The 13,919-nt window shown below is 37.8% G+C and overlaps 1 protein-coding gene across 2 annotated transcripts in view; it reads left to right on the top strand.

Moving 5' to 3' along the window:
- Positions 1 to 13,919, top strand: part of LOC5568418 (DCN1-like protein 4) — a 46,887-nt gene that overhangs the window by 6,262 nt on the left and 26,706 nt on the right. Inside the window, exons 2-3 of one of the 2 annotated variants that reach the window (XM_001652197.2) lie at positions 2,293 to 2,669; positions 12,947 to 13,044. In XM_001652197.2, the coding sequence (XP_001652247.1) occupies positions 2,569 to 2,669; positions 12,947 to 13,044 (199 nt within the window). In that variant the 5' untranslated portion in view covers positions 2,293 to 2,568. Of the gene's footprint in view, positions 1 to 2,292; positions 2,670 to 12,674; positions 12,856 to 12,946; positions 13,045 to 13,919 lie in introns of those variants that run through there. The other variant, XM_021854876.1, reaches the window with a different exon arrangement.

Genomic DNA, 13,919 nt, shown 5'->3' with positions numbered 1-13,919 from the left:
TCAGAGAATAAGAACTCTTAAGATACCAACATGATTCGATGCAATCCTGCACTTTTATTCACACTTTCGTCCTCGCACTTCACACTTCGCAGCCCAGTAGGGAAAGAAATACACAATACGATTATTGTAATCTCTTCAAACGATTTTAAAAGCACAATAAAACGATCATTCCGTTCAATTCTTCTCCTTGGGAGCATTTCCTTTCGAAAAAAGTAGCTTTTTTGTTGTCGATCAATATTAAAAATATAGTTTTCAGGAAATTGTACGAACATATGGGTGTCATTCGGTCAAATTTTAAGGTTTTATTTGGCTGAATATTGAGTCATTATTCGGCCGAATATTCGTTTGGCCGAATAATAATATTTCAACTATTCGGTATTCGGCCGAAAGCCGAATAGTGCTATTCGGTACATCATCTAACCTTCTGATCTAATTTTTCTGGTCAAACTGCTGCATAATACGGCTATTATTCATCGAAATGATCTATACTTCTATAAAATGTAATTTCAAGTTGGTGAGGAGATTACTTTAATGTTCAACAAAACTTTAATATATTCTGTTCCGATGAATAGTTACGCAATGACTGATTAATTACTCTACTACTTTTTTCTCTACATATGTAGATGTTTCTAATTTAACATCTACCATGTTGCTATTCTAAGTTTAATTTTCAAATTGATTAGACTTGATCAGTAGTTTTCATATATTTTAAATATTGGGATTTCCTTACATATTTATTTGTATGTGTTCAATATTATATTACTTTGCTCGTAGGCTACAAAACAATCAACAGAATTGTTTGAGCCACGGTTTCATTACATTTTGGAGCATTATCAGCATTATTGTGTTAAGTCGATCCCATTTACCTAACACCCAAGCCAATCCTATTTCCACTTTTCCATGCCATTGCGTGGTCAGCATAGACTATTCAGCCATTACTCTTCCTTTGGATTGACTTGCGCTCGTATTGTCCCATCAAACGCTGCAAAATGAAAATGATAATTGCGAACCTTGCTATCCAAACACCAAGCACAAATTCAATCTCTAATGAGAAAATTTTTACTTGCCCCATGTGATTAGAAAATTGATAGTGTTTTAATTTAGTTTTTTTTGTCAAGTCGACGTTGAATGTTTTTTACAACTTTTTTATTTCAATTCAAAATTATTGGAGCAGTCCTCTTAAAATTGTTTTCTGTAAAGTTTTCCATCGAAAATATTGAAATAGGTAATTTTGCCATCAACTTGTTACGGAGTAGTAGTTGACAGGCTAAGGATCGCTCGATCTATTATGTAATAAAGGTTGACAATCTCTGGAATCTCTTACCTATCGTATTTTTTTACATGGCCTCGAAGGATTACGCATGAATTTAAAACGTTTTTAAATTGACATATTCAGTAAAATATACAAATTATTTTCACTTACCCCATTTATCCACTTGCCCGCGGTACCTTAGTCATTTATTTTTCTATCTCCAGTAATTTTCATACTATTTTAGAATTTCCTCCATAGATTCTTCAATCGATTCCTCTTGTAGTTACAGTAGCAGATCTTCCAATGATTCCTACACTGTCCATATTATTATAACAGTACCATGTTTATAAGAAATTTGCCGAATTAACCATTTCTAGATTCGTAGAACAGGTAAAAAGTGAGGTTACGAGTCGCCTCTGAATAAAATAGATGAGTGTAATTCTTTTCAGTGTTGGTATTACTCATTTTCTGGGCTTATATTGAATCCTAGACATTCACCTTTCTCATCATTCAACTCCTTGACATCTATAAGGGCGTCGGTAAGTCATTGGCCTTTCTTCAAGTAGGTGTCTTATCATCATTACACTCTTTACTTTTCTGATTTGATATCTATTCCTTCCAAAAAAGTTTTCCATGAAAAATTGGTAAATTAACAACACAGTTTTCAGCAGTGGCGATTCCCTAACCTCAAATCTACCTGTTCTACATTTAGAAATTCATGAATATTTATCTACGAAGTAGAGAATAGTTAAAAAAGTTGATTTCAATCATTTTATTGTTGCATTTGACTGTAAATCAGCGAAAATATAAATTTTTGGTATCGTAGAACAGGTAACGAGTCGCCCCTGCTCTAGTGGATCTGGAAATCTTCCGTTTTCTTCTATTTTTAAGCTGGCAGCCACATGATTATATAAAATTGCATCTTATTACCATTTGTAAGATAATTTGAACGAGAAATCAACTCAAAGTGAATAATGGATGTTTCCAGATAGTTCTGTAATCAATCTAATACCCTTTCCCCTGCACACATTTGATTCCAGATTGTCACAATCGCCCCCGTAGGAAACTCCCATTGTGATAAGCAGAAGCCGAAACGAAAATTCGCCCGCTGTTGGTTTGAGAGCGATAGTTAAAGGTTGGGAATCGATAAGACTGAACCATCATAACGCAAACCGAGGAATCGAAGGGAAAAGCACACACATTGCAGAAAGTGGGCAGCAGGAGGTGCAAACAGAACCAACTCCTTATCGTACGTGCATTCGTGTTTTCAGGGCCCGTTCAGACTCCGAAAAGCCTTCAAAATAGATAGATCACAAATGCCCAGAGGCAAACGCCGGTCTGCAGCGGAGATGGGACCCAGCGAAGACGACCGACACTCGTCCAAGAGACAGAGGAACGCCTATCAAACCAGTCAGAGGTAAGTTAAGCGTATAGCACAAAATTTCCACAAAACTTTTAATCTTTTTCTCCAGAATTTGCTTCATGAATTACTACGGCGATATTTTTGCAAATCTCAAAAAAGTCCTTAAATATTCTGCCAGGATCTTCCTGAGAGTTGCACCCGTGATTCATCCATGAATTTCTTAAATTTTCACCAACTGCAACAATACCACCTCCAGAAAATCACATTTGGTGGTATCACATTCTGGCATCATAATTTACATGGCATAGACGCACTAATCTCTCGGATGTGATCCAACGGACATACTGCGTCGTTGATAGACTCATTTCAAATTTGATGCCCATTTCAAATAACTTGGCGACGATCAGTTTGCATTTTTCGAACCAGAATGATCCGTAGCAACTCTTACTATTAGTTAGCTAGTCACATCGTTATCATATACGACGTAGGGAAGATTACTCTGAGGAAAATGACTAGTATAGATTCACTGAGTAGAAATCTCGCGTAACAATTCTAAAAGGCCAATGATCAAATTGTCAACAAATCGGGTTTTGATACCATTCGATAGCATCTCCTAACACCCACAAACTATGCGACATAATCATAAAATTCACCGTTATAAACTCGATTTTCAAAACGGCCAATAACCACTTTTTTCCAAATCATTCATTGGCCCCCTACTCGAAACGGCCAATGATTGGTTCTCGCTCCATCAAGAGGGCCTACAATCGGAAAATTTCGCGAACTTTCATTGGCCTTAGCATGGTGAGAGGCCAATGACTCTCTCTTGCTCATTCATTGAGAACCGAAAAGGCCTAGTATTGGGCCAAGCACGCTAATAAATTTCAATATGGCCAATAAAAAAGGCCCATGCCTTGTTGACAATTGAAAATGGGTCAAGCATTTAAACCCATAATTTTTTCCACATTTTTGCCAGTTTACAGAATAAAATCGATTATAAGCGTGTAGTAATAGTGAATCGTCACTCAACTAGCAAGAAATTGCATTGATTGATGTGAATACTGAGAAATAGGAATTGAAAATGTGGTGAATAATATTCAAATTGAATTTTCTCAGAGTCAACGATCTGAGGATTGGCCCTTTTGAATTGTTACGCGAGAAATTAGTGGCGACAATCTTATTTTATTATGGTTTTTACATTGCCATAATAAGGAATACCTCTTTTGTAACAATGGTACCGTAATCCGGGGTATCATTGATCAGCGGGGTTACATTGATCGGAATGACCCATCGCATAAAAAGTTCGCATTATCATTTATTGATGGAACATTTCCAAATCATGAATGGTGCTTCTCTTTCTTATATTCATCAGCTGATAAAAATGAAGATTTTTGCGAAAATTGCGTTTACCTTATGCGTAAATTTGGCCACTTTTCGAAACAATGATTTCAATGGTTAAGGATGACACTACCAAACATTCATGTCTCACATAATTTCTGTAAATGATATGAGCAAGGAAAATGCGGTTCTTACTAAAAACGGAATCGCCGAAATCGATTCCGTTATCAAAACTTTCACAAGCATGTTCAATTATGTAACTTTACCGAATTACTGTTAAGAATGTAACTTTCCCTTAGGAAATTGCCTACCTTTAGGCGTATTCCGTGGTTCGAGGTGTTTTTAATTTTAAAATAATTCAAAAAGTAAATGACTTGTAAGCATTTGGCTTTCATATTCGACTTCAGGGGCCATGATATTAGTAGGTAACGACATTTTCAATATTACCGAACGTTGTTTACATAGGTGATCAATGTTACCCCATATCAGCTAAATAAAAAAATCACTTAAAACATTTTTTTTAACATGCTTAAACCTTTCAAAAAACAAAATAAAGTATATAGTCACGAGCTATGGGTGGCAGTACTTGTTTTAAAAATATAAAATTTGCAACTATTGCATTTTCGAACCAAATATTTAAGAAATATTCAAAAATATGATCAATGTTACCCCGGATTACGGTACCGTAAAGTGCCCTAATTCAGCGCATTTCATACAAAATTATTTATATATGGAAAAACACATTAATATTTCAGCAACTTTTAATGCTATTCGAGGCTACTTTGTTTAAGAATAAGTTTGAATCACAAATAAAAGCAAATAAGGCATTTTTTCGCGGCATAAAAAATAATCAGTGAAGGCCCGTCGGAGTAGACTTATTTTTCTAATTTTCTTAGCGTCCGCGCTAAGACTGTAGGACAACAACAAACACGATTTCTTTATTAAAAATGTTTTATTTTTATGCAATATTCCATGGAACTACTTGCTACAGATATGTTTCATGGTGCTTCTATGAAATCGTACCAAATATTAGCATAATTATTGAGTTTTATTCAAAAAAGTATTGCTCGGAATTAGGCCACGTCTTTTTTCATAATGCCCTAATTCCGCGCACTGTTCTTCGCATAACAACAGAAAAGTAAAACATGCTATATCCGACTTCACATCTGTCTATTTCTCTGAAAAGTAACTTTATGCATACATACGTTTCATGTACAAGCGGAATATCGGGAAAGCCCACTTAGGCAGCGTCCATAAATTACGTAGCATCTTTTGACAAATTTTTGACCCCCCTTCCCCCTTCGTAGCTTATTTTTCCATACTTAATACATGGTTCGTAGCAAAATCGTAGACTCCCCCTCCCCCCTAAAATGCTACGTCATTTATGGACGGTCCCTTACAGGGAAAAATACCACGTGGTTTATGCACAGCCCCAAAAAAATAGTCTATACACACTTAGATTTTTTTCACGAGCTCGGCTGTGCGGATCTCGGTTGAAATTAGCCGAGATTCGGCATTCTGAATTAAGTGCGTACATCTGTGCGCACAAAATTTACTTAGCATAATGAACCACACATAACATTGGCAATGTATACTTGTTTATGATTCTTATTTATATTATACAATCCATATAGAATTATTGTAAAAACAACATATCGTTCACATGTTCAACAGGTCGTAATTTGTAGAAGATCCCCCAAATTACGACACACTCTCGGGAAATGATTCACGGAAACTTTACGATCTCTACATAATTTACGAAGCCTCCATACAAAAAGTATGATAATACGGGGTAGAGGGATTGGAAATGGCCATATTTTGTGTGACGTAATTTATGGATGACCCTCAGGTTCTTCTGAGGTGTCTTTTTGCTTAAAAAAATAAGTTTCAGTTACCCGTGGCATTAGTAGATACCATTAGATGATTTGCTTGAAACCCTTTGATTCCAAGCAATAATGCGAACTGGTCCTTGTATTGTATGAACAGTGCAGTTTGCTACAAAGCAAAGCCATGCTGAAGGTGCCTGGGTTCGATTCCCGGCCAGTCCAGGATCTTTTCGTAATGGAAATTTCCTTGACTTCCCTGGGCATGAGGTATCATCGTGCCTGCCACACGATATATACGAATGCAAAAATGGCAACTTTGACAAAGAAAGCTTCAGTTAATAACTGTGGAAGTGCTCATAAGAACACTAAGATGATAAGCAGGCTCTGTCCCAGTGAGGACGTTAATGCCAAGAAGAAGAAGATGGGGTTTTTTCTCGACCGAATTGTCTAAAACTATGCAATAAGAAGCATATTTAAGCCAAATATGAGCTCAGTAGATTTCGAAAGAGTATTTCATTTCTAAACTTTCCAGTTCAGTGAATAAAATAATTAAATTGTTAGATTCTATGGGATAATTTCACAACATAAAATAGGGTGCTCATATCACCCCATCGACAGAAGAATCGACGAAAAATTCATTCGTGTTTTTTTAAGACGACGGAAATCGTGTGAATCTAGTGTATTGATCTAAAAATTTCAATTATTACGACTTTTCTTAAGATGGCCAAATTGCCCCACTTTCCCCTAGACGAAATTCACACTTACCAATGCCACGGTTTTGGTTCTCTTTATTTCATGTGATAGACAAAAAGTTAATAAAAAAAAACAGAACGTAGACTAAAAAGTTACGGTTTATACAAAACTCTTCGTTTTCTCATACAAAAAGTGTTACGGAAGGGGAGGGGGTTGAAAATTTTCAATTTTAAGTGTTACGTAACTAATGGATGCAGCCCCTTATCAAAATTAATGTTAATTTGATTGCTTCATGAGTGCGCGGAATTAGGCATTCTTCTGCGCGGAATATGGAAAAACGTTTAAAAAATGCGCGGAATTAGGCAATTTCAACGAGTGAACTATTTCAAAAAAGTCACAATTGTAAATTATGAATACAGTCTAGTTTATATGTTTCCCATAATCTTGAATAGATTTGCCAGCGATCCACCCATAAAGCTTTTTTGTTGATGCAATACTAATTTTTAATTAACAATTTGAATCGTTTTATTCCTTAACTGCGCTGAATCACGGCACTTTACGGTATAACAAATATAATTCTAGCTTCATTTCTGCAAAATTCACAAGTAAAAATTATGCGTTGTGAAACATTGCATTTGCCACCGAAAAGTGAATCTGTATAAGATTTTTTTTATTCCAAAAAGTTATAAGCACAGACAAACAGACGTCACACTCTCATCATTGTCCATCGACCACCTTTTTAACTGTCGACTCAAAAATATGGTAGGTGGCCAATCCGCCACCCGCAGCGCTCGCATCGTTTTTGTTCGCGTTTGGCGTTTACACACTACCGCCATCTGTTGGCCCTTGAATCAAATACAGTAATTCTAGCATTGGGCGTACATGTCCTCGTGGCTATGATTTGGATCGAGATTTGTTCTAAGTGTTACGTCTGTTTGTCTGTGTTATAAGCATATGAATTTGGGAAAAAATTTTGTCTATCTCAATCATTTTGCCTGTATTTTTTTACTCCACAATTTTTCTCTCTCGAGTCGAATGACTTTATAGTTAAACCCTCCTTAATAAATAATAATAATTTTATTCCACAATACCCTATGTGCGCACCCCGTATCCCCTCATTTTTTTGTGGATAGTTCAACGAAGACTTGACCATATAAAAAACAAGATTCAACAACATCTAGGCCTTACAATAATTGTATTATTGATAATTATTATTAACTTGTTCATTATGCTTCGCTGAAGTGCTCACTCCGCCTACAGTCTTTAGTTTGGGATAACAATGAAGTATATGATCCCTAAAGCGTTATGAAATTTGTGGATTATGCCAAACCGGGTAGACTCTTGGTAGTGAGTTAACCTTCTCTTTCCCATGGTAGCTCCAAAGCTCCACTGGTTTTCGACGAACTTGAGACTATCAGGTATCAGAAGGCCGGCTCCAAAGGCATGTTCCCCACCAGTTGGGAGATTTGTGCCATCGCCATATTTGAGCCTATTTCATCATCTACCCGATGGGTGAGGAAAGGGAAGGGAAAGATGGGAGGAAATAGGAGTGGGCTCCACAATGGGCATGTAGCTCCATACCCATTGCAATGGGTTCGAACAGTGTCCTTAAAAGGGCACTGCAAAACGCATGAGCGTAAATAAAGCCTATAGCTCATTACCACAGCGGGTTAAGAATAACAGAATGTCCTGAAGATTCAGGCTTCTGAATTCAGATTCACTTAATAAGTGTTTACCAAGTACCATCAGTGCACCAGTACCCGCTCATGTTCCAGTAGCCCGCTCACACTGGAAAAGATAAATTTAAACAAAGTAAATTTGAAAACTTTAGCCAGTAGACGATTTAAATCGATAAATTGAATCATACTGTGGACAATTTTTTGTGTATTTACTCGTGAGCGGGCTACTGGAACATGAGCGGATACTGGTACGTTGACGGTAATTGGAATCGCATTTGCGCAAAAACTGGACAGTAACATATCAGATGATACGAAGTTCCATAATCGGAGTCACAACTATCACACACAAATGAGTCAGCACGCTGAATATTTGCCATGTGATAGTTGAGTCGGCAGTGGCCTGTCAACGCTCTGACCGAGAGACTGCAATTCTGCTTTGACAGATTTGATAAATACTCCGCTACCCTTGGAGATGGCTCAGTAATGTACAATTTTGTTTGACGAAAAAGAGTCACAGTTGACTTTCCAGATTGGTAAGCATGTTGATTCACATGAAGAGGTATGTTTGCCAAATAAACATCACGGATGTGATGATCGATAATGCGTTCCAGACATTTTAGAAGAAAAGAGGTCAGACTGATTGGTCTAAAACTCTACGCTTCTTCATACGACGCACGTCCTCCTTTCGGGATAAACCTTACAATAATATCACGTAAAGATCTGGGAATATACCCGGTAGCAAAACTGCTTACAAGTAGCTGTTTAAAATATGTTTGATAAACTCAAATCCCTTTTGGAGCAGAACAGGATAAATCCCATCCGCTCCTGGAGATTTGAAAGGAGCAAAACTATTAAGTGCCCATTGAATCGATTCAGTAGTTACGATACTGCGAGCCGAGGCCAGAGACTCGTAACTACATGAAAAGACATTTGGTTCATCCGTAGATGCAATGTCCACACATCCGGGGAAGTGTGTATTGAATAAACATTCTAAAACTTCTTCATCGGAAGAAGTAAAGTCACCATTAGGTAAGCGAATTTCGTTCACTTGGAAATCCTTAGATTTTGCAAGGATTTTGTTCAGCCGACTGACTTCAATCAAACTGGAAACCTTTGTACAATTGTTTTTCCAGCCGGATCGTTCAGCAGAACGAAGAGCCTTCTTGTAAGCCTTGCGAGCCGACTTGAACGACTCTGATCCAGCTGAACGGCGTCTGTTCCAACTCCTTCTACATTGTTTCCTGATTCTAGTCAGATCGGAATTCCACAATGGGGTCCCTCTTGTAGTCTTCACAGACCGCAGAGGACATGCTTCTTCAAAAGCTTCCATAATGTAGGATGTTGTAGTATCAACGGCATCATCCAAATCACTTCGATTTTCAATGGACGGAGGCTATCCATGAAATTTGGTCGCAACCAATTCAGTGTAGAGTTCCCAGTTTGTTGACCGGGGATTCTTAAAACGCAAAGTTTGCGCAGTTACATTTGAATGTTCAAAGAAGATGTAGCGATGATCAGATAATGATTCCTCATCTGATACCTTCGAATTCGTAAGCTCGTGACTGATCCTATTCGAGTAGAGCGTTATGTCTAACACTTCTTCTCTATTAGATACCATGAAGGTTGGGCGATTGCCTATGTTAACCCTTTCCTTCCCATGGTAGCACAGGTGATCCACCACTTTGCGTATGTCGTATATAAACTGTACAAGTTAGATTATATCCATTTTTTCACCACATGTTCACATATGTTTCATGAAATAATGTACAAAGTTTCATCAAAAATAATCACTTGGATTTTTAGTTATAGCACAATAACCGAAGTAAAGTCAGCATTTTTTTCTAATTTAAATAAAGTGGTATTTCAAACTTCTATATTTAGAAATATAAACATGATTTTCACCAAACAAAAATAAAAACAAGCTCAATTGAATTATTTTTCCAAGATTCAGTAGAGTTTTTAGAATATTCTTTACACAAAACTATTGATTTTGTGGAAAGTTAGGTGGATCACTGGTGATCCATTGGGAATAAAACTACATTTTCGTCAATTCTGTTCTAACCTCTCTTTTCAAAAAGATAACTATCATCATGTCTTGGAAAATGATTTCAAGTTGGAAAGAAAATTGTAAGACGCTGAGGACGATCAACAAACCAACATACTCAGCAATAGCTATAAGCACGGTATGACGGAGTAAAACATTGGCCCGTTGAATACCATTCTGAACATATATCAATAATCATTCAGTTCATTTAAATGCACTAAGTGTGATGTTTGCTTGTGTCTCAAAAAAGACAAAAACTTCTTCCCAGTTTCTTTATTTTCCCCCAGAATTGACGAGAGGTGTGCAGAACACACAGTTCAAATAGAATGTATGAGTAAAAACAATAAAATGAAAAAAATATTGATGCCTCTTTCTTACCCTAGTTGCAGTCATCTTCCCAATGGATCACAGGTGATCCATCAAAATACATATTTTTTTCAGTTCCATTCATATTTTCGAGTAAAACTTTACATGTTTTGTTCTGGTGGTTTATCCAGATATCACATTTTCTATTTTTAAACTACGAAAAACCTCGTGGGAAAGAAAGGGTTAAGTAACCCAAGATCTGTACTACTTAAGTATCTACTTAAGTATTCCATCAGACTGGAGCCTATCAAATTGATATCTGAGCTGCCCCAGATGATGTGATGAGCACTGGCATCACTGCCCACAATCAACGGAAGGTCTTTTGTTACGCAGTGTACGACAACTCGTTTGAAGTCATCCGTTAGGGATGGTGATGTGATAAATATACCGAACAATAGACGTATTTCCTGTTGAGGTCACCAACAGAAACATCGATTGTGACAGCACATACATCTCTGGTAGTTAACTCAGAAATGAGTGTAGCAACGATTACTTTATTAACGAGCACGCATGCGCGGGGCATGGAGTTCAAGTTTGCTGAAAGTAGCAAAAACTGAGTCCACAAGGTTACCTAGATAAAAGTTCCCTTTACGAAAGTAGGGTTCTTGAACTAGCGCCACTTGGGCTGTACCATTTTGCATGAGTCTGCAAAGATTGATCGATGCTGTTCTTTTATGCTGAAGATTGATCAGAGCTAACCTAACCGTAGCCACTACAAAAACTAGGCAGGATTAAGCTTTTTGCAATCTCAGCACGAAAAACACCAGCAGCGAAAAGCCCAGATCGGTATCTATTGAAAGTCGCCAAAGGCGAAAAAGCGCAGATTACACTGTGTAAAACGCATAATGCGAAACCATATAGGTGAAAATTTAAATTAAATAGCAACATTTTCATAATCCCAACCTTATTTAGCCTCAGGCTAGAGACTGAAGAAGAGCAGCCGATTATATCGAAGAAACACAAGGTCACCTGCACCATTGATCCGGGTAGCACAGGAAGGGCACGGTACTGCAGAGGGCGCTCTGGTACTCCACAAGCTCCGTTAGCGGTTAGGTTTTATTTAAACCCCCCTAACCATTCATTCCTAGGCACGGTACGCATCACACCATAAATTAGGGGTTACCTGTGAGGTGGACTTTTACCACCGGAAGAGGCAGTCCGTAGTGTTAATTCTTAGCCAGTTGAAACAACCGCTACCGACACTACGCGGCTATCTAGGCTGCTCGGGAAAAGGAGGTTAATATTGATGATTAACTTCTGACGTGCCCAAGCAGCCCTCAGGCTGAGTTAACCCTCTCTTTCCCATGGTAGCTCCAAAGCTCCACTGGTTTTTGACGAACTAGTTACTAGAATATGATTATATACTCATCACCTTGATCCAACTAACTGTTTCAATAGTAAAACTATTGATAATCAATGAATTTACTATTGAAAAACACCCAAAAAGAGAAGGGTTAAGGTACACCGGTGTAAGTTTCAAAGATTAGAATATAATGGTAATTAATGTTAGCAGGTTTTTTTTTTCTAATACTTGGTTTTATGTTACCTTCCTGTTTCTGTTCAATTTCTCATCATGAAATATTATAAAATATCTGATGACATCGAGAGTCCGGCATGTTAAGCTTAATAGCCATAGCCATTGGCCGTTTTGTTGACTAGAAAGATCCACTGTGCGATGTCTAGTGTGCACCTTGTGACGTGACATACTGCGCATACAATGTCGTATTGTGTGTCGCGCGCGCAACTTTTACGCTCATTACACATGTCCCCCGCATCCAACGTTTCTTATTTAAATCAACATATTCCGCCGACAAAGCGGAGACAAGACGATGGCACGCGGTAGATAGCCAACATACCAAATAGAAAGAAAACATGTTATGACGACATAAAGAAAAGAGAATTGCCGGTATTTTTAGCCCGCAGAGGAAAACAGAGTAGATATATGGCGAGCCACTAACAGACACGACAACTTCCTATCATCCTATCCTTCGTTGTCGCGCTCGCGACCGGATCGAAAATTCTCACGCGCAGACGAGCTACCTTTGGGTATATCATGTGTGCTCAATTTTCGTCTTGCAACGAGCAGAGCGGGTACAAAGTTAAGATGATGGGGAGGACTCACATCCAAAAGAGATTTAACAGCTGTAGCATCACGACACTTTTTTTGTGGTTTCTTTGTCATCCAATCCAGCTGCAGTGATAAGCCTTTGTATCCTGGCGCACTCAGCTGATTAGTATCTTTGCAAGCGATAAGGCACATTGGATCGGTTGGTCGTCGGCATGGGCGATGAAATGTAATGTTGATCTTGATTTCTGATTGCATTTTTTCTCTAACGATCGCAGGAAGTAAGTTGAGTAATCCTTTTTGTTTGTATTTATTTGCAGCTCTCGGCGATACAATAAAGTAGACGATGCATTCAGTCAAAAGCGATGTCTGACCTGGTTCCACGAATACACAACGCCAGACGATCCGAATACGTTAGGTAAGTAGGGATGTAATGAATAGGGGTGACCAATTTCGCAAAAAGACATTTGGCATATTGGATCTCTCGCTAAAAACCAGTTTCAAGAACAGAATACTGCAGCATTATCAACCAAATAATATTAGCTAGAAGTTAAAACAGGGTGCCCATCCATCCGGGAAATCCGGGAAAAGCGGGAAAAAAATCGGTAATTACGAATGACCGGGAAAAATACGGGAAAACATGTATTTCTAACATAAGAATACCAGTTTGTATCCATTTGAAACAATATTCAAGAAACCAAAAAATGTTGCCATAAAGTGCGCGACTGTCTGACAGCTTGCACTTCACAAAAACCACAGTTCTATTTAGATAGAAAAAAAATCTTTGAAAACATCGTTGGTTTCCTGGAGAAATTTTTACAATTTCTTGTGAAATGTTTTGTAGGCTTCGGGCGCCTGTAGATATTAATCAGAATTAAAGGAATTTTATGGAGCATAACTGAAATCCTTGAAAATAAAAAACACTCTAGTACAGTATTCAGAGATTTCTGGCAAGGTTTTTGATGAAATGCTCGATAGAATACATAGTAAATTCGTGAAGAGATCTTTGCAAGAATCCCAACGAGAATACAGGCGATATAAGTGGTCTCCAACTAACATTCTAGACAATTTCATTGAGAATTCCCTTTGGCGGAGTCACTGATGCTGATTCGTTATGAAGCCTTTTTTCGATTACTACATAGTTTGACTAGCCCTATGGTAAAGACTGTATGAGGCTCCTGACGGGATTTTATGTAAATTTCTGCAGGTTTACAGCGAATTCTCGCAGCCATTCTCAATGAATTATGAGATCCTTTATGAAGTCATGGCAAAGTTCTTTGATGGATGCCTAAA

This window comes from Aedes aegypti, chromosome 3, assembly GCF_002204515.2.
Source record: "Aedes aegypti strain LVP_AGWG chromosome 3, AaegL5.0 Primary Assembly, whole genome shotgun sequence".
In the NCBI taxonomy this organism is placed as follows: Eukaryota; Metazoa; Arthropoda; class Insecta; order Diptera; family Culicidae; genus Aedes; species Aedes aegypti.
The sequence above is the reverse complement of the archived record's forward strand: the minus strand, read 5'-3'. Positions and strand labels throughout refer to the sequence as shown.